Raw genomic sequence first — 23909 nt, forward strand, 5'->3', positions numbered from 1 at the left:
GGGCGCGCGCGCGCGGGGCCGGCGGCCGGGGATCGGGCGGCCGGTGCGCCCCGGGGCCGCCGGGCCCCGTCTCGGGAGCGGGCTCCGCGCCCCTCCCGGCCCCAGCCTCGCTCCTCGAGGGCTGCGCGCTCCCTCCCCGCTCGCCGCCCGCCTCCCAGTCGCCCCACCCCGTGACCGGCTCTCCGTCTTGTCCCGCAGGATCCGCCCGGACGGGGCCACGCCGCCGCCGCTGCTGCCGCCGCCTGGAGCCGGGCTTCGGGTCCCGCCTGAGCCAAGCCGCGCACGGGGCCGCCGCTGCCGCCGCCGGCGGGGGATGGGGCTGCCCGGGAGGCGCGCCGAGCCCGCGGGGGGAGCGCGGAGCCGGCGCGCAGCCTGAGCCCCGGCCGCCCGCGCTGGGCCGGTCCGTGCGCACCGCGCGCTGCCGCCGCCGCCGCCCGCCGCCCGCCGCCCGCCCGCGCCCCGATGGCGCCATCGCCCAGGCGCCGCTGACTGCCCCGCGCCGCTCGCCCGGCCCGCGCGGCCCCCCTCGGAGCCCGGCCGGCCCGGGAAGCGGCCTGCCACGGAAGCCGCCCGCGCCCTCCCGCCCGGCCCCGCCATGGCGCTGCGGCGCCTCCTGCTGCTGCTGCTGCCGCTGCTCTCGCTCCAGCCCTTGGACCTGCTGCCCGGAGCCTGGGGCGCCCGCGGCCGTGCCGCCAACCGGACCCTGAGCGCCGGCGCCGCGGCCGTCGGGGGCCGGCGGCCCGGGGGCGCCCTGGCCCGGGGCGGCCGCGAGCTGAACGGCACCGTCCGGGCGCCCGGCGGCCCGGAGGCGGGGAGCCGGCGGGGACAGCCAGCAGCGGCGGTGGCGGCGGCCAGCGCGGCCGTCACCTACGAGACGTGCTGGGGCTACTACGACGTGAGCGGCCAGTACGACAAGGAGTTCGAGTGCAACAACAGCGAGAGCGGCTACCTGTATTGCTGCGGCACCTGCTACTACCGCTTCTGCTGCAAGAAGCGCCACGAGAAGCTGGATCAGCGCCAGTGCACCAACTACCAGAGCCCGGTGTGGGTGCAGACGCCCAGCACCAAGGTGGTGTCGCCGGGGCCCGAGAACAAGTACGACCCGGAGAAGGACAAGACCAACTTCACCGTCTACATCACCTGCGGGGTGATCGCCTTCGTCATCGTGGCCGGCGTCTTCGCCAAGGTCTCCTACGACAAGGCCCACCGCCCGCCGCGGGAGATGAACATCCACAGGTGAGCGCGGCCGCCCGGGGTGAGTGGGGGGCCCCGCCCCTCCCCCCAGCCTCTCCCCCGGCGGCTCACCCCTCTTCTCAGGCTTCCCTGTCCTCTTGGCATCTCACCCACTGCCCTCCCCGGGCTGCCTCCACTCTCTTAAGTCAACTTCCCTCCCCTGCCTCTTTGACAGGCAATAAATCAGAGCCTTCGGCGCCCTCTGCTCCATTTCTTCAGAACGGGGAACGCACGCTTTGGTTGGTAGGGGCATTTACAGGGCCAAATATACATTGGTGGAATCCCCGAGTTTGAGTGTAAGAATTGTGCACCTTCCAATAATCCCGGGTGGGGTTCCAGGGTGCAGGTTTCGTGGCAGGTGGGCACCTCGCTGTAGGCGCTTATTGTATTTGGTTTTCTGAATCAAGCCAGAGCAGTCATCTTGGATATAGGGAGCTGAACAGTGTTGGAACCTTACTGAAAAGAGTGTGGACTGAGTGTTCCCGGGTGTTTAGAGAGATGGGGGTGATAGGGAAAGGGAGCCTCCTGGGTAAGCAGGAATTCAAATCTGTGCATTCCGTCTTGACCAAGGGCAGATGGTTTCTCTTCATTGCATCCTGCCGAGTAGGATGCTTATCTGCCCTGCTGAGACTGGAGGACTTGTTCTTTTAAGCCCCGTGGGCAGAACTCAGAGTGAATGCTGCTTGCTATGTTCAAGCCGGTGGGCATCTTTCACTGCTTACACCAGGGAGGCAGTGGGGGGCTGCCTCCTGCCAAAACTTATGCCAAGGGCTCAAGATATGGTTGTCCAGCATTCCACCGTGACTGCCCCCCACACTGCCACCCTAGCTTCTGGAGCACCCCTTGGGAGGTCCAAGCCGAGGGAATGGGGAAACCAGGCTCTCTTTACAACTCAGGGAACCATGCACCCAGGGGACACAAGCTCAGCTCTGATGAATGGCTGGACATGGTTCAGCAGAGTCTTTCAAGGAACAAACCCTGCCTTGGAACGTGCCTCGGTTTCTGGCACATGATGTGGCCACTGCCCTACTCATGGAGACCACCCCCTAGACCAGCCCTCCTTCTGAGTTTGCCTGCAGGCTCCCACGCAGAGTCCTAGAGCTTCAGCTCATCTCTGCACTCGGCTTGTTATCCTTTTAGCCTGAAAACCTTCTTCCCTCACTGCTGAGGACATTAATCACCTGTACCTTGATGAAGAGAGAGAAAGGCAGATAGAAATTTCTGGGCATCTCTTTTTTTTTTTTTTTCCCCTGGATACTGAGGGAGTTGAGAAAAGATGATGCTCTGTGGCTGATTTTGAGTCAAAATCCACAAAGTATGAATACTTTAATATTGACAAACTTGAGTGTTGGAACTGAGCTTCCAAAAGGAGGTGGGTTTATCGTCATCGTTCATTAATGCTGAAGCACCATTGCTCCATCCCACCGCCACCTTGCCTCTCAGGGAGTAAGTCAGTGGCTGGAGGGAAAATGATGGAGGAGTTGTGACAAGTAGTTTGTGGTCAGTCCTGGTTCTTAAAAGCAGAGGACCGGGGGGTGGAGAGCAAAATAAGGGCAAGGCACTCTGTCCTTCGGGTTTCATCTGGCAAACAATCCTCTCTCTTGGCTCCCCTTCCTGAAGCAGGTGTGCGGGGTCCTTACTCCTCTGCTTCTCCCTCCAGGTTCCCAGGGTTGTCCACCTTTGCTTTCTTTGACTGTTCTGGCCTCTCATCACCCCTTCCAGGCTGGCTGTGGTCTCCAGCTGGCTGATTCCCATGAAGCTTTCTTTGGGTTTCTCTCGTCCCCAGGCCGTTCTTGTCTGCACCCCTTGGGGAAACCTGTCCCTTGCCTTTTCCTCTGCCTCTTACTGAGTTCATTCATCATCCTCTGGGAGGATGCAGGTGGCCTGAGGAGGCTGGTGCTGGCCTCTGTCCTGTGGGCTGTGACCTTGGAGGGAGATGTCCCCGTTGCCTCACCACGCTGAATCCTCAGCCCACCCCAAACTAGGGTGACTAGTGTGTGTATGGGTGTGCGGCTCAGTGTGATGCCGTGGGGGCCATTTCTCTCCGAGCCTGGGGGAGAGAGGTAGCCATGGGAAGGGTGATGAGTTTCAGCCCTCAGACCATTATGTAAATGTGGGCTGCTTCTCCCTCAAATTCACCTCCTGATTTTATTCAGTTCACAGCACCTCTTCCAGCAGCTGCAGGCTCGCCTGATCAGTGCTTGGGAAGCCGTCGTGTTGATGCTTGTTAGGTAGGGGACAGAGCCCGTTTCTGTGTTTAAGGGGGTGGGGGAGGGGACGGAGCATGAGCGAGCCATCCAGGACACTCCCCGAGTGACCTTGGACAGATCAGAGAAACTTATTTTTCAGTTCTGGACCACTTAGGCACATCGCAGCCCACCCCAACCTCTCCCTCACCAGGCGTGGCAGGGTGAGTTTGCACATTAGCGGGAGCTGCCCACTGACTCCTGGGTGTGCCCGCATGGTACCCGCCACGCTCCCACTTTGCTTGGAGGTCGCTGCTTCCTGTCCCAGGGAGTTTGGGGTGCAGATTGTCTTGTTGGGCAGGGGAGAAAGAGATAAATATTCACACTGTAATGAGTCCTCCCTGGAGAAAGTGAGAGAGAAGGGATGTGTACTCCTCGGAGGTCCACGGAGGAGGTGGGACGTGGGCTCTGTTCCGTACTCCTTGAAATAGTACAGCAAAGGCATTTCCTTTCTGAGACGGCAAAGGTTATTCGACTTGTTCCAGCGTGTGAGCCTCTGTGAAGATGGTAGATGAGCAGACGGGCTGAGCAGGAGGGATGTTTGTGGGAGCGATAGAAGGGTCAAAAGAAGGATGTACTTCAGGATGGGCCATCTGCCTCCTCGGGTGTCCAAGCCTGACTGGCCCTCAGCCTGCCCTGTGCGCACCCCTCAGGGTGGGCTTCTCTCTCTCCTCTCCAGCCCCTGCAGGGAGGAACAGATTTAGTCTTTTTCAGAAGTGATTAGACCTTGCCGTCTGTGTGAGCCATCCCCTTGCACCCCACATCTGCAGGGAACCCACCAGCTCTCACACCGAAGCATGTGAGCATGGACTCTCAGCTGGACCCCAGGGCAGGGAGAGAGGTGGCCTTGGGGACCAGAGGTGGAGCCAGGCTCTGGTTCGGGAGAGCCCTGAACATCGGGCGCCTGCCTTTCCCACGTGGGACCCCACTTCCCACCAGGATCTCAGCCTCATCTGACCCTCCCTTTGCACCTGCCCAGGCTGAGACTCAAGCTGCCGGACCACAGGTCGTCCCCGCCGCTGAGCTCAGTGTTCCCGAACAGCTTTGTCGACGCTTCCCTGGGGCTGTCTGTTCAGTGAGGGCCTGTCGAGGCCTCCAGGGGCAGAGGCTCTGCCCAGAACACGGCTTCAGAGAAGGGCTCCCTGTTGACATTCAGTTCTGAACCAGCCCGCTCACATTCCAATCCGTTCCTTCCTCCTCCTCACCCTGTGTTGATTCATTAGAGTCTTGGAGATGAGAATCATTCTGAGGGAGGAACAGTGTGGCTTTTTTTTTTAATGGCTAATGAGCAGATGGGTCAGGAAGCTTTTAGGATGCTGTAGGTGCAGTGGGTGAGGCCAGAGATGCCCGAGGTCCTCACTCTGGCTACCCAGGGAAGAAGGATGGAGGAATTTAAGGTGCAGATGGGTGTGGAGAAGTGCTCAAGGCTATGGGAAAAAAAACCTGAGCTGATGTCATTAGGGAGAAGGAAGCGTATTCGTGACCCCAGGTAACCTAATCAAAATGGGCCTACATCTTGAGTTCTTCTGCTTATTTCTAGAAACATCAAGGGAACACTGTGTCCTACCTTTTCTTCCTACCGAAATTAATTACAAACCCGAAGAGCCCTGTTTTGTCCGCACAGGCCACGTAATTGCGGCAGCGGGACCACTCTGCCAACTGATTTAGTGAGTTCTCTTCCCAGGTTCCTGGGCAATGAATTGTCAAATCACTTCAAACACTCCATTTTTTGAAGCACTGTGGGCTCACTAGAATGAATTGATCTAAACCGAGAGTCAACTTGTATTTTGTTTTTATTTTTTTAAACTTCAAATATAGCAGTTTGAGGGAAAGGAAAAAAAATGCAGCTTGCCTTGGACTGAAGGTCTTAGCCTTGCATGGCTTATGGGAGGAGGGGTCAGGGGAAGGATAGCAGGAAGACAGAAAGGAGCAAAAATAGGAAAGGGAGGAAGGTGACCAGGGGCCAGAGGTGGACTGCATTGTCCAGATACCCAGCGCTTGTCTTCCTCCTGACCCCTGCAGCCACGTGCGTGCGTGTTCAGTCAACAGATGAGCCTGCCCACCGGCTATTGGCAGGAGCATTTCAAATCATAAAATGTAAGCCTGTTACCTTTGACCCATGAGGCTAAACAGAGTTCATTCTTAAAAAAAAAAAAGATATATATATATATATACATATATCAATTCAGTTCAGTCGCTCAGTCGTGTCCGACTCTTTGTGACCCCATGGACTGCAGCATGCCAGTCTTGGCTATGCCGGGCTTTAGTTGCAGCATGTGGGGTCTAGTTCCCTGAGCAAGGATCGAGCCTGGGCCCCCTGCATTGGGAGCTCAGAGTCTTAGCTACTGAACCGCCAGGAAAGTCCCTAGGCAGAGTTCCTTCTTGAGAGAGTGGGTCAGCCATGCAAAAATCCTGGCACTTGGGGAGTCCTCCCTGGAATGTTGTTTGCTGCCTTCCTGGGTGCTCCACCCCCACCTCAGCCCTGGAAGGCGTGCACTTCTGTCCCCTTTCCTGCCCACCCTCAGAGCACATTCATTTGGAGAAAGCTTCTGCTGTGGTCCTAAGAGCTGACCCACAGTTTCTGGCTGCTAGGACACAGGAGGAGAAAGAGCCCAGCGCATTGTTTTCAGCCTGTTTTAATGGGAGATCAGAGTGAGCATGCAGTCGATTTCAGATCAACTGTGCAGAAAGCAGTGGTTAAGAGCTGACCAAGAGATGATCCCAGACGGACAGGCCCTGGGGTCTGGGAGAGAAGGAGACTACTCAAAAAGAAGCTTCCTCTTCCTAACTCCTCTGCCTGGTTCTCCATGGCCTGAAGGGATGGTCACAGGTATTCAGTTTGGCTTCTTCCCTAGAATCAGTGAGAATCCCCACTGAGTGGTGGAAGGAGCTCCCAGGCCCTGGCTCCTGGGTATCATCACTGGCCTTCTCTGCCATCCCCATCCCTCCACTCAAAGTCCCACAGAAGCTTATTTTTGAAATTAGGATGAATTCAAGTGCGCTTTGTCTTACATCCCTTGATAATATATATCCCATGGAGCCACAGAGTTATGGTTTGAACTTCCTGGTGTAAAGACCATCTCAGATGGGTGATGGGGACAGGGAACTTTAATAGACTCGATGAGGGCCTGGGCTGCGTTCATTTTTGTGCGCATACTCAGTCTCTCGGTCGTGAACAATTCTTCGTGACCCCATGGGCTGTAGCCCACCAGGCTTCTCTGTCCGTGGAATTCTGCAGACAAGAATACTGGAGTGGGTTGCCATTTCCTTCTCCAGGGGATCTTGCCAACCCAGGGATGGAACTCGGGTCTTCAGTATCTCCTGCACTGGCAGGTGGATTCTTTTACCACTGAGCCCAAGTTTATGTTTGAAATACATTAAAAAATGTGATCCCCCCACCCCTTTTCTCTATCTTAGGAAACACCTACCTTTTATTTCTCTCCAGGTCACATCTATGATTCCACACTGCCAGCATCTTCATTTTCAGATGCTGCAGACAGGGACGAGGGCTTGGTGGGAAGGTTTATCAGTGCCCTCTCAGAAGGTCTCAGTTCCTTGGCCTTGGGCAGGCTTATTTTTCACCCATTCAGGGCACATTGCTAACCTCATCTATCTATCTATATATATATATTTAAATTTCTGGAAATGAAACCAAAATGTTCTGAAAAGTCAGAGGAGTACTTTCTTTTATTTTATCATCCATGGACAGAACCATAGAGTTTTTATTGCTGTCTAGTCATTTAACTTAGCTCGCTAATTTTGTAAGCCACGCAGCTGGAGCCCAGGGAGGCCAGATGACAATGCCAAGGGTCCCCAGGGAGGGAATGAGTGATCTTGAAACAGAAGCCATGGTGCTGGTGTCCTGGGCCACCAGGTCAAGCCTTATCTTCTCACCCAGTGGAAAATCTCTTCTATTTTACTTTATGTACGTGTGTCTTAGTCATCACCAGATAACTTTCAGATATTTAGAGATGTGAGTGACAGCCTTCTCCCTCCTCCTACTTCCCTACATTTTTTTCCAGCCCTTTTCTCATTCACTTTTTCCGTCCACTAAAATGACTTCCATTCACTTCCTCGGTCCCTGGCAGTTTCTCCGAATTCCTTTGTAAAGGGCAGTACCCTGCTCTGAAGTTATTATTATGATCCTTTAATAAGAGCTGAGTAATGCAGACCATTTGAAGAAGGAAAATACAGCACAAGCCCAAGAGTTGAGAACCAGAGTAATGGGTCGTGGATAAAACTATGGGCAGAAATCTGTAATTAAACACACGGGCTGTGAGTGCCTTCTATCTCTCCCAGCAATGGGTGGGGATGCTGGAACCCATCAGGCAGATGCACGTTTCAGTTTTTTTCCAGAGACCAGAGCGCCCCTGATAGCTTAGTTGGTAAAGAATCCCCCTGCAGTGCAGGGTTGATTCCTGGGTCGGGAAGATCTGCTGGAGAAGGGATAGGCTATCCACTCCAGTATTCTTGGGCTTCCCCTGTGGTTCAGCTGGCAAAGAATCTGCCCGCAGTGCGGGAGACCTGGGTTCTATCCCTGGGTTGGGAAGATCCTCTGGAGAAGGGAATAGCAACCCACTCCAGTATTCTGGCCTGGAGAATTCCCTGGACTGTGTAGCCCATGGGGTCGCACAGAGTCAGACACGACTGATTGACTTTCACTTTCAGAGTGCCCCCAGACATCCCTTGGCCCCCAGAGTGGGTGATTTCAGGCCTGTCCTCCAGGACGGCTCTGTGACCTACGGAAACACCTTCACTGCTGCCTATCTTGCTCTTTCTCAGCTCTGGGCCGAGACACCCCAGAGCCGGGGTGCATATAAATTGAGGGGACCAGAGAAGCTTCGAGGAGGATGACTGATGAAGCTGGAAACTTGGGCTCCGTCATTCTGTTGAAATTCACCTCTGTGGCTTGCAGTTTGGGGTTTTTGCCCGCAACATGCCCAAGTCCTCCTGGGAAAGAAGTAGGATGTACCTGTCCTTTTGTGTCATCCTTCTCGGTGGTCACCTTGGGAAGCCACCTGCTGATTCTTCCCTAGAAATTTCCACCACGGTTCCTCTCTTGGAAGTGCTTTCAGAGCCCGTGTGTGTTGTTTTGACTTTTCATCATGCTAGCATATTTTTATCCTTCTAGGGTAGATGGTTATAAGCATCGATGTCGTGGGGCTGAGGCTGATGAATGAAAAGAGGTGTTTGGCTGGTTACTGATCAGAAAGGAGGGAGACCTGCTTACCCAGGGGCCGCATCAGCTGCCTCCAAAGGCAGGTGCCCAGAGGAGGCATCCCAGTACTGAATGCATTTGAGTCCTCTGCTCGTGATGATTGCTAGGAAAGGGCCCCTCCCTACATGGAAGGGTGATTACTGCCCTTAAGAAAAACAGCTTTGTGTTCTCCCAATGTGTCTCAGCAGACAGCAGAGGAGCTGGGAGAGGGGAAAAAAGGGGGTTCGATGTGCAGCAAAGGGCTCAAATAGCCACCCAGAAAAGATTAAAAATGGTCTCACATTTCTGCATGAGATAGTAGACAGGTAGCCCAACTTTCCTAGTTTGATTCTGAGGGTAAAGGGACCCAATTTCTTTGGGATGCATGTGGCCAGGCATGGGAGTGAGAGCCGGGTGCCTGCCATGCTCTGACTTCCCTCCCCTCCATCAGAAATGCCAGCACCTCTGCAGTTCGGCACTCAGATGAGGTCACCGCTTGGGCTACACAGCCACTGATGAAGCAGAAGTGTTTGCAAGCACAGAAAAATGGGGTTTCCGGTGAGCATTGCTGGGAGAATCCTCGTGTGGTAACTGCGCCTCCCCAGACCCCCAAAAGTACATTCATTCCACGGGGTTGGTCACAGAAATGGAGCCAGGATGGGGCAGGTTGAGTTTAAGGGCAGGTGACAAGGAGCCAGCAGGTGTAGCAGTTGTGGCCAAGTCTTGTTCCTCTTTGGTGCTGGGGAGGTGGTGGGCTGCGCTGCTGTGGGTGGGGCAGGGTGCCTTCTTCTCAGTCGGGAGCCAGTGGGTGCTGAGGCGCTGGGGCAAAGCCTCTGCTCCCACCAGCCCCACACGGTCACTCTGGAGCACTCTGGGAGGGGTCAGTTTTGCTCTGTGGCTGGCCATCCCCCTCCCTCTGCTCAGGCGTCCAGAAGTGTCTCCCTGGAGCTTCTGATGCACGACATCATCACCCGTCACTCCAGAAAGCCGGTGTTGAGGACCTGAGAGCTCAGTTAGGTGAGGACTCAAGGTCATGTGGATGAAGCAGGGGTTGCAGGGGATGGGGAAATAGTCAGAAGAGCACCCCTCCTCTAGGACTTCCCTCTGTACCAGGCATCCTGTGTGAGCTCACTGCATCCTTCTACCACCCTGAGTCTTGAGCCTGTTTAACAGATGACAGAATCAACTCAGAGAGGCTTAGTAACTTGCCCAAGATCACACAGCTAGTCCATAGCTGGCCACTGTCTCCTTTGCGGGCCAGCAGGTCACTTGGCTCTCACCTTCCTGAACATAAATGAGTCAGTGATGCTTAGACTACTTGAGAAAGCAAAGAAATCGTCCCCTGTTGTTGTTACTCACTCCGCTGTGTCCAGTTCTTTGTAACCCCATGAATAGCAGCACGCCAGGCTCCCCTGTCCTTCACTATCTCAGAGTTTGCTCAAACTCATGTCCATTGAGTGGATGATGCCATCCAACCATCTTATCCTCTGTCACCGCCTTCTCTTCTTCCCCCAGTCTTTCCCAGCATCAGGGTCTTGTCCCCTGAGATGTGTCATTTCTGTAAGGGACTGGAGAATGAATGACCTAAGGACCAGGGTACCTCGAATCAGGGCTGGTGGCCTCACTTGCATTGCATGCAGGCATAAGGCACCCGAGGCAGTGAAAAGGGCTTCTCTTCGAGAATGGATTATGCTGGTGGAGGATTGTGAAGACAATACCAAGAAAAGGTAAAAAGTAAAAACACACAAAAACACACTGGTTTTAATTGGGGGGGAAAAAAAAAGACCGTAAAACAACTTCTCCCTTAAACCTTTGCAATATTGAAAGGATGCCCCCAGAGCAATTCTGCAGGAGCCCTGGCTCCTGAGAGAAAAGAAGCGATCTGAGGGGCGAGAGGATGGACCTCGCGCCATTCCCAGTTTTAATTACAAAGACGTACGGCTCACAAACAGCTCCATTTATCACAGCTCCCCACTCTGCCCCATTTATAACATCGAGCACAGCACTCGCCAGACCCAGAATCCCGGCCAGCTCACCCTGCCTCCCCGCTCTACTTCTGCTCTTTCTCATCTTGATGTTCTGCGCCCTGCGTTCTCATTCCTCAATCTTCACTGGAGTTTCTCTGCTTCTCCAGGCCTCAAGCCCTCTGTCCTGAAAAGCCCACGAAAAGGAAAGAGCCCTGGGTTTTGCTCTCTAGCTTCAGCCATCTTGACCGCTGGCGGTGGTCACAGTCATGGTCACAGCCATGGTGGTGGTCCCTGGCAGAGCTCATGTTCCCGGGTCTGCAGCTTAGGTCCTTAACCCTCCGATCAAGGCAGGTGTGGGAGTGTGGAGGTTTCTGGGCACTGTTTGCAGCCCCCACCCTGGTCAGAGGGGCAGGAGAACCCTGGGCCCTCTTGCCCTGGAGCCGCTGTCCCCGCCTCGGGACCTGTGGAAGCTGAGTTCCAGTCGGGCTCTGGGTGGCCACGCACTTGGCCCCGTTCCTCAGCGTTTGGGAGGGGAGTCACAGCTTTCTGCAGGCTTCACAAACACTCTCATTCTTCCTTGCTTTTTTGGCATTTGGTCTCGTGTACTGTTCCCATTAGCTCCGACATTAAAGTCTCATTACTTAGGACATCTGTCCTCTGGACAGAGTCGCCGTTCCCTCAGCCAAATATCCTCTTCTGGGAAGGAGGCTTCCCACCCAGACAGTCAACACTTCCTTCTTCCTTCCATCCTGCTGGTCCAGCGAAGAGGGATTTGAACCCTGGAAGTAGGTGCCAGAGTGAGAAGGAGGAGAATATGTCCAGAACCCATCCACCCCCCCGCCACCCCAGACTCTGAGGTCCTGGGGTACAGACCCCCGGGATCTGGGGCAGGGAGGGAGCCAAACCCCATACTAGCAAAGAGGATGTCTCCAGGAGAGCTTTGCTCCCTCAGTCCTCTGATCAGCCTTGGATCCTGTCGGTAGGGACTCTGGCCTTGGTCACCCCCATGTCTGGGCAACTGAAGGTGGCCTATGTTAACCAGCCCACGTGCTGAAGCTGCTCCAGAACTTTGGGAAGAATCTGGACTCCAGCCGCCCTCTTGGACCTTCTCTGCCTTTTTATTGTATCCTGAGAAATCTGCCTGAACATTCCCAGGAGTGCTGTCCCGTCGGCTCAGAAGGCTCTTCCGGCTAAGGGAACTCACTCAGCTCTTGTGCTCTCAGATCCTCAACAGCCAGCTTCTTACCCACCTCTGTGCCAGCGCCCCTCCCCCACCCCGAGCATCTGCGAAGAGAACCCGGCTTTCAACAGAGGATCTGCTGCTTCTCCGTCTTTTAAGTCACATCATTAAAATGTTGCTTCATGTTCCTTTCGGTGTCTTTAACCACCATGACCTCTGTCTCCATCTGTCCTTCTTTTGATTCCTCCTCTGTTGCGAGTCCTTTTATTTCTTTCCTCACTTCCTCTAGTCCTCCTTCTTAAACTTGTCCTGTCCTGCTGTAACTTCATTAGACTGCATTGATTCAGACTCTGCTAATTCAAAATTTATCCAAATGGGACCTCGGCGAAGTTGCTTTTCTTTCCTCTGTCTGATAAAAAGCTGATGAACAGATGAATAGCTCAGAGGAGACTGCAGGGATGATACGGGGTGCATCCACCAGGCAGAAAGACAGACTGTGTTCAAGCAGGCTCTTCTGCAGACAATCGGCATGCTAATTACAAATCATTCTTATCTGTTCAATAAAGTAGCTCTCCGAAGATCAATTTTCTTTTTTTTTTTTAGCCTAGTTGGTAATCCTGCAATGGCCCAGGAAGCAGTAAAAATGCATTTCCTTTCAAGTGTGTTATAATTTCCACGTCTGTGTTATTGAGTGAGATTACTAGCCCGCCCCCATTTCTGCTGGATTGGTGATGCTTGCCCATCGGGCTGCTTCAGATTCCCTTTTGGATTCCCTCTGGGGGCTCCCACTAATTTCCCTTCTTTTTGTTTTCTGTTATTTTGTATTTCCCTGAGGTTTTAGAATCCGTAAACTCTCGCTCTCAGCTTTGATGGATTATGCCACCACGTGGGCCCCCCCTCACTCCCTTGGGCCACAGGATGACTGGCTGGGCATGAGAGCTTAGGGACCTAGAAGCAGACAGGATGGCTGGCCCTGTCTCTGGGTTTAACAGGACAGAGATCTCTGTCTTGCCTCCGTCCGTTCTTTCCCTATTGTCTGTTCCTGCGTTGCTGTCCCGACCCCACTCTTTGGATTGATCAGGCAGCTTTGCATCCACTGTAGGACAAGATAGGGTGCCCTTTGTTATTGTCCAGCGGCTGAGTCTTGTCCGACTCTTTCTGAAACTCCATGGACTGCAGCACGCCAGGCTTCCTTGTCCTTCGCTCTCTCCCAGAGTTTGCTCAAACTCGAGTCCATTTGGCACACCACTCCAGTGTTCTTGCCTCGAGAACCCCATGGACAGTATGAGAAAGGATGTCCTTAGAGGCACCCTTACAGGAAAGGACCTTGGCCTCTTTCCCTTGGCCTGCTTTGGCGGCTCTCGAGGGACCCCTAGCTAAGCCCCCTTCCTCTCGCTCCTGGAGGTTGGCATCCATCTTTCTCTGCCTTAGAGCGTTCCCTGAAGATAGGAAGCAGGCTCATCACAACCTCTGTCACTTTCTGTGCCCATGACCATGGGTGAGCCCCTCAGCCCTGCTCTGGCCTGTTGCCCTGCTCTGGGGTAGGGGACTCTCCGGTTGTGGAGGCGTGTTCTTCTCTGGCCCCTTCTGTTCTCAGCGCACCTGGGAGGCTCAGGTCCACAGAGATAACTCGTGTCCTTACACACGCGGCTGCCCTGGCCTGTAGGAGAAAATGCATTTTCCTCGCACACTCTACTCATATAGAATGCTGTTTGCACGTGGCCTCCTGTGAATGCTTGTCTTTAACATCTTAAACTCACGGACCCTCTTGGTTCCCAGGGGCAGATGACACATTTTAGTGCCTCCCCCTCTGGGCACCAGATGTGTCTAGAGCTGGGGCTCTCTCTCCCCCTGGAGGTGGTAACGTTCTCTTCCTCGGATGCAATTCTCGTTCAGTTAATTCTCGTGGGAAGCCAGTATTGACTTCCTTCTGAGGCCTGCCCACTGGAGCATGGGCTTCCCTGGTGGCTCAGCTGATAAAGAATCCACCTGCAATGCAGGAGACCCCTGTTTGATTCCTGGGTCAGGAAGATCCCCTGGAAAAGGGATAGGCTACCCACTCTAGTATTCTTGGGCGTTCCTGGAGGCTCAGTCAGTAAAGAATCTGTCTGCAATGCAGGAGACCTGGTTCGATCCCTGGGTTGGGAAGATCCTCTGGAGGAGGGCCTGGCAACTCACTCTAGTATTCTTCCCTGAAGCATCCACAAGGACAGAGGAGCCTGGTGGGCTACAGTCCATGGGGTCACAAAGAGTCGGACACGACTGAGTGACTAAGCACAGTGGAGCAACCTCCACCCTTGGGTACCGAACCCTTTCCATAGTTGCATTGATGTGAAGGTACTTGAACTTGGAAATGGCAAAAGTGTTTATAATTGTTGTTTTTTTAAAGAAGGAAAGAAAGAAGACAGAGAAAAGAAAACAAAGGAAAGAAAAAGGGATGTAGGAAGAAGAAAGAAAAAGAATAGCTGAATCTTTTGCAGAAAATGTTGCCCTGGTCCGTCTAACCCATTTGCCCTTTAAATACCTGGACAGAATCCTTGTTTTGCTTTTTGCACCCTAGTAGAAGCCTGACTTGTGATGGTCTCGCAGGGAGGAACAGGCACTCAGCACTTGGCTTGCAGAATCCAAGTTCAGTGTTTGGCAAAGCTGGTGTGTGACCAGATGCCTTTCTGACCTTAGGCCTGAGTGGAAAATATGGGCTGTAGGTGGTCCCTTCCAGAATGACCCGTAGCCACAGGCCTGCCATGTGGCTCCCTCTCCATGGCAGGCGTTTTGCCATCTGGCTTGCCTGAGTCAGCTGCCCGGCTCCCCTCTTCCACCTGTATACATGTGCTTTCCTCGTGGTTCTATTGGCTGAGCCTCTGTAGACCCTGGGAGGTTGTATTTGGGTTTATTTATTAGTCAAATATTTAAGTAGTGCTTACAAGGTAACGGGTTCTAAGTGCTCTGCAAATACAAACTTGTTTAATCCTCGTAATAACCCTAAGAGGTGGACATTATTTTGAGGCCTTAGTATTTTGGCCTTAGTTTTTCAATAAGGACACAGAACCTCTGGGCACTTAAGCAGCCACCTCATGATCACCAGTATCCTGAAAGTGAAGTGAGAAGTGTTAGTCACTCAGTCATGTCTGACTCTTTGTGACCCCATGGACTAGAGCCCTCCAGGCTCGTCTGTCCTTGGAATTCTCCAGGCAAAAATACCAGCCTGGGTAGCCATTCCCTTCTCCAGGGGAATCTTCCTGACCCAGGGATCGAACCCGGTTCCCCTGCATTGCAGGCAGATTCTTTACTGTCTGAACCAGCAGGGAAGACCCACCAATATCCTGAGTTGTCAGAATTCTGACCCAGGTACTCTGGCTCCAGACTCCCATATTTAGCTAGTAGGTTATACCACCTTCCTCTTGCCTCTCCTATAGATTTATGCCTGTGCTTACAGCAAATCGAGAAGATGACTCCAACAGTATCAACAATAAGAGAAGCGGCAGGTTCATTTATTAGCTCGTCTATCACCTGGCTGCCCAAGTGGTCCTGCTAACAGATCTTGGTAGCATTTCCATTTTCTCATTTCCAAAGGGTAGCTGCCTTTCACCCATTCTGATCTTTGATGCATGCTCAGACAATCCAAACGTTTCTGTAAAAGTCTGTGCTTGGTATAGATGCTACCAAATTTCCTAGGCATGGGTAGATTTTCACGTGATTCGTGAGACAAGGGCTGGTGCGTGGGGAGGAAACACTATTAGGGATGAATCGCGGTTCCCGGGGAGGTGCGTCGACTCTGTGCCGGGCCTGAGGCTGGCCGTGGGGGACAAGTGCCCACGGGGTTGCAGGGATTGCCCTGCTGGCCTGCAAAGCAAAGCAGGCCAGCTGAGCTTTCCCTTGCTAAGTTCGGCCGTGCTTATTGGCCGTGATGAATTCCGACTGGGCTGGGGACAACTCGGACCTGGGGAACGGCTGGGCGCAGATGCACAAACATTGTTATCACAACAAAAGAGATTCTAGCCATCCATTCGGAGCCTCTGAGTATGTGGAGAGCGGTCTTGTGCGCACACAAAGCTGGCAGCTGTGTTTTTCAAGTGGACTGTGAGAGAACCAGGAAAAGGAGAACTGAATCAAGCCATTCTCCTTGGTCCATGTTTATTAAAAATATATTCACTTCAATTGTCTGGAGTTTGTGTTTCAGAGGATAAAAGCACCCTGGCTGCCCAGTAGATAAGGATGAAGCTGAGGGGAGAGAGGATGCTGGCTGTTTCCTGAGTGGCAGGGTCAAGTAAAAGCTCAGTCATCCAGGACTCAAATAACCAGGATATTTCATTTAACCAGAGTAGAACATCTACCCTCTACTTTTAGGAGAAATAGCGCAGAAGTAGCAATCAGAATCGTCCATGGTTCGTTCCGCAGTTTTTATAGGAATTCCATTTCCCAGCTTGTCTCCATCCTACTGGGTTTTCTCTGTGAAGAGAACTAAAGATTAGGTTGGTGGCCCTCTCATGGAAGAACCTTGCATTTTTTATAAGTAATTATATTCAGTATACTCTACTTAATTAGGCAGGAATGCTTTTAGAAAATTCTTCAAAAACAAGAGTGTTCTCATTAGTCGTTAGGAATAAAAAAACATTAACCAGAATAGCTTATTCATGGAATAGTTCATCTGTTTGGCCTTTTATCATCCCTATCCAAAAGCGTAATTTTTTTTCCTGCTCCTCCGGAAAAGAGAAAGGTCCTGATTAAGAGTCTCAACTCTCCGGCTTGCCTCGCTCTTGGTACTGAAAAATGTACTGGACACCAGCTAGACTGATTTCCCCGCTTCCGTGGTGGTTATGTGGCCCTGAGAGCCAGGGACGTGGCAGAGGCAGAAGGCTGGCTCCCATCTGTTCTGCTTCAGTGAGCAGAAATATACATGGGCTCTTCATGGAAAGTATGTGAATTGAGATCAAAAAGACTTCTGAGATTAACTAAGTGTTCCTAGCTTCCCTACGTCATTTAAGGGGAACCTAAGTTTTCCTTTCTGCCCAATGAGTCATGATCAGGACAAAACAGTTCCAGGTATTTTATGGGGCACCCTTTTGCCACATTTGTTTTCAAACTTGGAAACTCTGCAAAGTCCTGGGACTTCTGGATGGGACTTCTGGCAAGAACTCCGTAGAGTAGGGCTCGTGCAGAGCAGGGGTCTAATGAAGTGTACTGGTGTTCTACTCAAGGGTTTCATTTGATGGAAGATTGCCTGCTAGCACAATGTAAAAACTTTCATCGCTGTTGATTTTGATGGTGATAACTCACTGAGGTGAATAGAAATGGGCAGTTGGGTGACCACTGAGTTCTGTCTGGGTAGATTTTTCTGCTAAAGATTGAACACAGTGTACAATGTCATATTCAGAGACCATTGTAGGAACATAGTAGGTAAAAAAGTAAGTATGATTAAGTGATGGAGGATTGGAAGGAAAGATGGATGGATGGATGGATGGATGGATAGATGAAAGGATGGATGGATGAACTGATGGAAGGATAGGTAGGTTGATGTTTGGGTAGATGGATGGGACGGATGGATGGATGAATAGACAGACAAATGGGTGAATGGATAATTCAGTGGTATAAAGTCAGCCTCTTAGTTGAACCCACTTATATTTGAAATCTGGATTTACCGCTTATTAACTGTGTAATGTTCGGAGTTAGAGTAGGAGAGGTTCAGAAAAAGAACGAGACTGGCACTCTACAGGAACAGATCACCTTTAATGAGGTGAGAAGGGGCAGCAGTCAGATTAGCGAGCTGCTGTGCTTATCTAAGAAAAGAGTAAGTATATATAGGCATGTATGTAGAAAGCTACTGTCTTAAGGGGGCCTGTTCTTCTCCAAGGTTGCTGGGAGTAATTATCTCTTAAATGGCTGGGGCAAGGAGTTCTGGAGATTGGCCAGAGGCTGGGCTGGCTTGGAGCTGGGCGTAATCAACCTAAAGTCTGTTTTTCTCTTCGGATGAGAAAGTTCTTTGTTTTGCCTAGAATGGTGGGGAGGACCTGGAGGGGAGTTTTAACTCCAGGCTACCTTGAGCCATGCAACTTTCCTTCAAGCTGTGTGACCTCAGGCAAGATATCTAATATCTCTTAGTCTTAATTTTCTCATCAGTTAACTACGGTTACCAATAGCACCTACTCTATAGGGTCCTTTTGAGGATTATATAAGATCGCACATCAAAGAGTTTAGCACTATGTCTGGCACATAGTAATTGCTCAGTAAATTAAAGCCTTTAATTTCCCAAGCTGGCAGGACTATGAAGCAGAGTTATAACCAAGGTTTTCTTTACTTTTCTAATGTTGAGAGAATCGTTTGCCATTTTGAGACAGATTTCATGTCTTGAATGCAAGTAGCACACGTCAGAATGTTGACTGGGCTTGGTCCCTACAGGAGTTGTGATAACTCAATACTTAGGAAAATGCAAACGCACTTTCATTCCTTGAGACCACTGACAACATTAACCAAGGTGTTAAGCGAATGAATAATTGGTCTTGACCTGAACCACTCATTGACTAATTGTTTCTCTATGCCCAAATATTAACTGGCATTTGCTAAATTAGCAGACTCAGCTGGAAACACTGGGAGAACTCATTCAAGCTGACAATTCTTAGGAAAGTGAGATGTATAAAAAAGGCAGTCGCAGTGAGCAGAAGGACGTCAGGATTCCAGCAAAGAAGCCCTGAGTTGAAATTTCATTTCCATCAACGTTTCGGTCCTAGAATTAGCCTGAGCCTCAGTGTCGTGTTTAAAATTGGGGTAACCATAGCTGCAAAGGTTCCAGGTTTGGTACAGGCACCGTGCTGGACAAGGCAGGTGAGGCCCTTAGAACCCATTCAGTGTTCTCCACGTATAAGATGCAACTCAGTTCAGCAGATGGTTAACACACAAACAATGAGTCCTGAAGAACATGAACATTTCCTGGCTTGAGTGATCAGAATGACTGTTTTCCCTGCTCAGATTTGCTGCCCAATTAATTAACTCTCCCCTGCTTGCCACACATTCAGGATGCCAAGGAATCCATGTGCGGCGAACCAAAACAATTAGGTAGATAATTCAGGCAAAAAGCATCGCTTTGTTTCCTGTATCCAGATACTGCAGTGAAGTGGCTCTGGGGGAGGGGGAGGTGGGGGAGTTGGGATGAGCAGGACAGAGAACCAGATTCTTCAAGTTCTTAAATTAGATCCTCTGTAGTCGGCATGGGGGGTGGGGTGGGGTGGGGCTGCCCCCGGCTGGGAACCGGCTTCAGTCCTCACCGGCCAGTCTCTCTCTCTCTCCCCCAGATTCTCTTTCCCCGGGAAGGTCTCTCTCTGATCCCGTCTCCCCATCTCTTGCCTTCTGGATCTCTCTCTTTCTCTGAGTTTCCCTTTGACTCTGTGTCCCATTTTCTCTCTGGCTCTGCCTGCCTGCCTGTTTCTGGCCCTTTGATTCCATTCCCTGCCCGGCTCCCCGGCTCACCGTCTCTGTCTACACCATCATCTCTGAACCCTGCCCTCTGCCTCCCTCTGGCTCGGAGCCTCTGACTCTCTCCCCCTCCGTTTGGCTCCCTTTCTGTCCATCTCTCCCCCACCCCCACTTCCATTCCCTCTCTGTCTCTACCTCTGTCCCTCTGTCGCTCCCTTTCTCTCTCTCTGTCACTGTCTGACCTTCTCTCTCCCCTTCTTCTGAGTCTCTGCCCCTTCCTCCGATCCCTGAAGGAAACGGCCGCTCTGTCACAAAATCCCCTTCATTCTTCCTCAGTGACCAATTTTCTTTCCTACGGTGAGAAAGTAGCTCAGGCCTTAACCCATTTCCTCCGGCGTATCCAAATTAATTAGGTGAGGCTGGGATCGCACATTTCAGAATTAGAGTAATATTTATTGAGCACCCTGGAGAGAAGGAGATGGAAAGTGGAGAGGAACAGGAGTGGGGAGGGAGGTCACCGATCTGAGGAGCTGAGGGAAGGGGGTGTGAGGTGATGGAGGGGGGCCCAGCACCATCCAGGAACAAGGACCACCGTTCCTGCTGCCCGAGGGCGCCGGGCAGGGGGGAACGCTAGGGGGGCGATGCTCAGGAGGCAGAGAAGCCTGCTGTGGGCGTGGCCTCCTGGGGCCCACACAGGGCAGGGTCCCTGCAGCCCAACTAGCCTGTCTGTTCAGCACACGTCCTTCTCCTTCGACTGGGCAGCCCACGCAGCCCTGCCAACAGGGCACCTGGAGAGGGTGTCGTGCAAGTCATTACCTTCAGGAGGAGACAGCTTGGCTGTAACCCAGTTAAAACTCCTTCTCCAGTAGCAAGCAGGGATGCTCTGGGGCACTTGATGCTCTCCAGAGAGGCTTCTTCCCCCTCACTTCTCAGCGCTCAGCATTGGCATGGCTTCTCAGGGTTGAGTACCGAGAGCCACCCCCTACCCACCGCCGACCAGTCCCAAGAGTCCTGATCACAGGTTGAACATCTCTGCTAGGTCCTCCTCGGCCAGTAAGCCTGGAGTGAATCTGCTGTGGGTTTGCCATTTACACTTTCCATATTGACCGAAAGGATGCTGGGTTGAAAGCCCTACAAAGGCTGGGACGGAGATACTCTTCTCTCCTTTCTCTCTTTGAGTAGTGGCCGAGCAACGTGCCAAGACCCAGGGATACACTGAACGGGTCAGACACACAAGATCCCCTGGATTTCAAGATGTTCGTCTCAGTGTTGCCAGCCCTACTTGTCCCAGAGCCCAGCCCAGTGTCCCATCTTGGTAGATATTGTGGGAACTAGATTGCACTGAGCGTTAATCAAAGACCTACTTCACATAGTGCTGTAGCTCAGAGTTTCTCAACCTCGCCAGCACTTTGGGTGGGATAATTCTTTGTGGGGGTGGGGGTAGGGGGTGGTGTCCTGTGCAGTGTGGGATGTTTAGCAACCTCCTCAGCCTCCGCCTACCAGCTGCCGATTGACTTCCCTCCCCAGTTCTGTGACAACCAAAAAATGTTACCAGACATGGCCAAATGTCGCCTAAGGGGCAAAGTCACTGTCATTCATGTAGATTTAGTCTTGACTTTCCAAAAACAGGGACTTAACCACTTGATTCTGTTTTTTCTTCATAGATAAGAACTTGATAGGCAAGATAAACACAAAAAAAGAATATAAACTTTTTTTTGGGTAATAGTTGCTTTATTGAGATGTAATTCAATTAATCCTTAAATTAATTAATCCTTAAATTTAGAAGTGTCCAGTTCAGTGATTTTTGTACATTTTCAGAGTTCTCCAACTATCACCACTGTCTGGTTTTAGAATATTTTCATCATCCCCCAAAGAAAACCTGTACCTGTTAATAGTCATTCTCCATTAACCCCTCCATTAGCCCCTAGTAGGGCTTCCCTCAGAGAAAGTGATGGCACCCCACTCCAGTACTCTTGCCTGGAAAATCCCATGGACGGAGGAGCCTGGTAGGCTACAGTCCATGGGGTCGCTAAGAGTCGGACACGACTGAGTGACTTTCACTTTTCACTTTCATGCTTTGGAGGAGGAAATGGCAACCCACTCCAGTGTTCTTGCCTGGAGAATCCCAGGGCCAGGGGAGCCTGGTGGGCTGCCGTCTATGGGGTCGCACAGAGCCGGACACGACTGAAGCGACGCAGCAGCAGCAGCAGCAGGGCTTCCCTGGTGGCCAAGAGGTAATGAATCCACCTGCCAGTGCGGGAGACACCAGTTTGATCCCTGGTTGAGAAGATCCCTTGGAGAAGGAAATGGCAACCCACTCCAGTATTCTTGCCTGGGAAGTCACGTGGACAGAAGAGCCTGGCAGGCTACAGTCCATGGGGTCACAAAGAGTTGGACACAGCTGAGCAGCTAAACAGCAACAACAGCCCCTGGTAACCACCGGTCTGTTTTCTACCTCTATCGATCTGCCGAATCTGGGTATTTTCCATGCGTAGAATCATAAGCTGTGGTCTTTTGTGATTGGCTTCTTTCAAGTAGTGTGTTGTTTCCAAGGTCATTCATGTTGTAGCATGTATCAAAGCATCTTGCTTTTTTAAGGCTGAATAACAAGCTGGAATCAAGATTGCCGGGAGAAATATCAATAACCTCAGATATGCAGATGATACCACCCTTATGGCAGAAAGTGAAGAGGAGCTAAAAAGCCTCTTGATGAAAGTGAAAGAGGAGAGCGAAAAAGTTGGCTTAGAGCTCAACATTCGGAAAATGAAGATCATGGCATCCGGTCCCATCACTTCAGGGGAAATAGATGGGGAAACAGTGGAAACAATGTCAGACTTTATTTTTTTGGCCTCCAAAATCACTGCAGATGGTGACTGCATCCATGAAATTAAAAGACGCTTACTCCGTGGAAGAAAAGTGATGACCAACCTAGATAGTATATTCAAAAGCAGAGACATTACTTTGCCGACTAAGGTCCGTCTAGTCAAGGCTATGGTTTTTCCTGCGGTCATGTATGGATGTGAGAGTTGGACTGTGAAGAAGGCTGAGCGCCGAAGAATTGATGCTTTTGAACTGTGGTGTTGGAGAAGACTCTTGAGAGTCTGTTGGACTGCAAGGAGATCCAACCAGTCCATTCTGAAGGAGATCAACCCTGGGATTTCTTTGGAAGGAATGATGCTGAAGCTGAAGCTTTGGCCACCTCATGAGAAGAGTTGACTCATTGGAAAAGACTGTGATACTGGGAGGGATTGGGGGCAGGAGGAGAAGGGGATGACCGAGGATGAGATGGCTGGATGGCATCACGGACTCGATGGACGTGGGTCTGAGGGAACTCCGGGAGATGGTGATGGACAGGGAGGCCTGGCATGCTGCAATTCGTGGGGTCACAAAGAGTCGGACATGACTGAGCGACTGAACTGAACTGAAGTGAATAATATTTTGTGTGACTACACAATATTTTATTCATCCATTCACCAGCTGATGGGCATTTGGGTTATTTTCACCTTTTGGCTATTGTTAATAATGCTGCTATGAACTTTCATATATAAAGTTTGTGTAGGCATATGTTTTCATTTCTGTTGGGCATATACCTAGGAGTATTCTAATTGCTGGGCCATATGGCAACTCTATGTTTAATATTTGGAGGAACTGCCAAACTGTTTAACAAAGGGCCTGCACCATTTTGCATTTCCACCGGTAGTGTGTGAAATCTCCAGTTTCTCCACCTCCGTGCCAACATTTGGAATTGTCTTTTGGTCATAGCTATTCTGGTGGGTGTGAACATGTATCACATTGTGTTTTTGATTTGTGCTTTCCTGTTGACTAGTGATGTTGAGCTACTTTTCATGTGTACGTTCTTTGGAGCAATGTCTAATTATATCTTGTCCATTTTAAAATTGTGTTGTTTGTTTTTTATTGCTGAATTATAAGAGTTCTTTAAATGTTCTGAATGCAAATCTCATAGCAGAAATATGATTTGCAAGTATTTTCTCCCATTCTCTGGGTTGGCTTTCATTTTCTTGGTGCTATTTTCTGATGTAGAAATGTTTGTAGTTTTGATGGAAGTCGAGTCTGCAAATTTTTTCTTTTGTTCCTTCTGCTTGGGTATCATATCTAAGAAGCCTTTGCCAAATCCGAGGTTACAGAGACTGATTTCTCAATTTTCCTCTGAGAGAATATAGTTTTAGCTCTAATATTTAGGTTTATGATCCATTTTGAATTAATCACTACATATGGTAAGAGGTGAGGGTGCAGTTTTGTTCTCTGATTGTGCGGATGTCCATTTGTTGAAGAAACTTCTTTTCCAGTGATCATGGCATCCTTGTCGAAAATCAGTTGAACATAGATGTATAGGTTTATTTCTGGACTCTTCAATTTGATTCCACTGGTCTGTACTTCTGTTGTAACTTTTAACTTGCTACTTCCTTACCATGGAAAAATGGTAGGAAAGTGTCTTTCATAAATAGGGTGAAGGAGTCTAGGTAATTTGTGTGGATGTGTGGTTAAAAAAATATGTAAAATATTGATCACATTTTGGAATTAAAAGGGATCTTCGAGGTCATGTTAGTTTAAACCGTTTGTTTTGCTGCTGGGAAATAAAAAGATTAAATTTCAATTTCAGAGGCTAACAAATCTGTCTGAAAATTCACAGCTAATCACTGGCAGAGCTGGTATTAGAA

General features: G+C 51.0%; 1 protein-coding gene across 1 annotated transcript in view; it reads left to right on the top strand.

Moving 5' to 3' along the window:
* Positions 1-595: 595 nt before the first annotated feature.
* The window catches only part of SHISA6 (shisa family member 6), a 258955-nt gene continuing 235641 nt past the window's right edge, over positions 596-23909 (top strand). The window contains exon 1 of the mRNA XM_052658601.1: positions 596-1236. Coding sequence (XP_052514561.1) covers positions 596-1236 — 641 coding nt within the window. The remainder of the gene's footprint in view (positions 1237-23909) is intronic.

This window comes from Budorcas taxicolor, chromosome 19, assembly GCF_023091745.1.
Source record: "Budorcas taxicolor isolate Tak-1 chromosome 19, Takin1.1, whole genome shotgun sequence".
NCBI classification, from domain to species: domain Eukaryota; kingdom Metazoa; phylum Chordata; class Mammalia; order Artiodactyla; family Bovidae; genus Budorcas; species Budorcas taxicolor.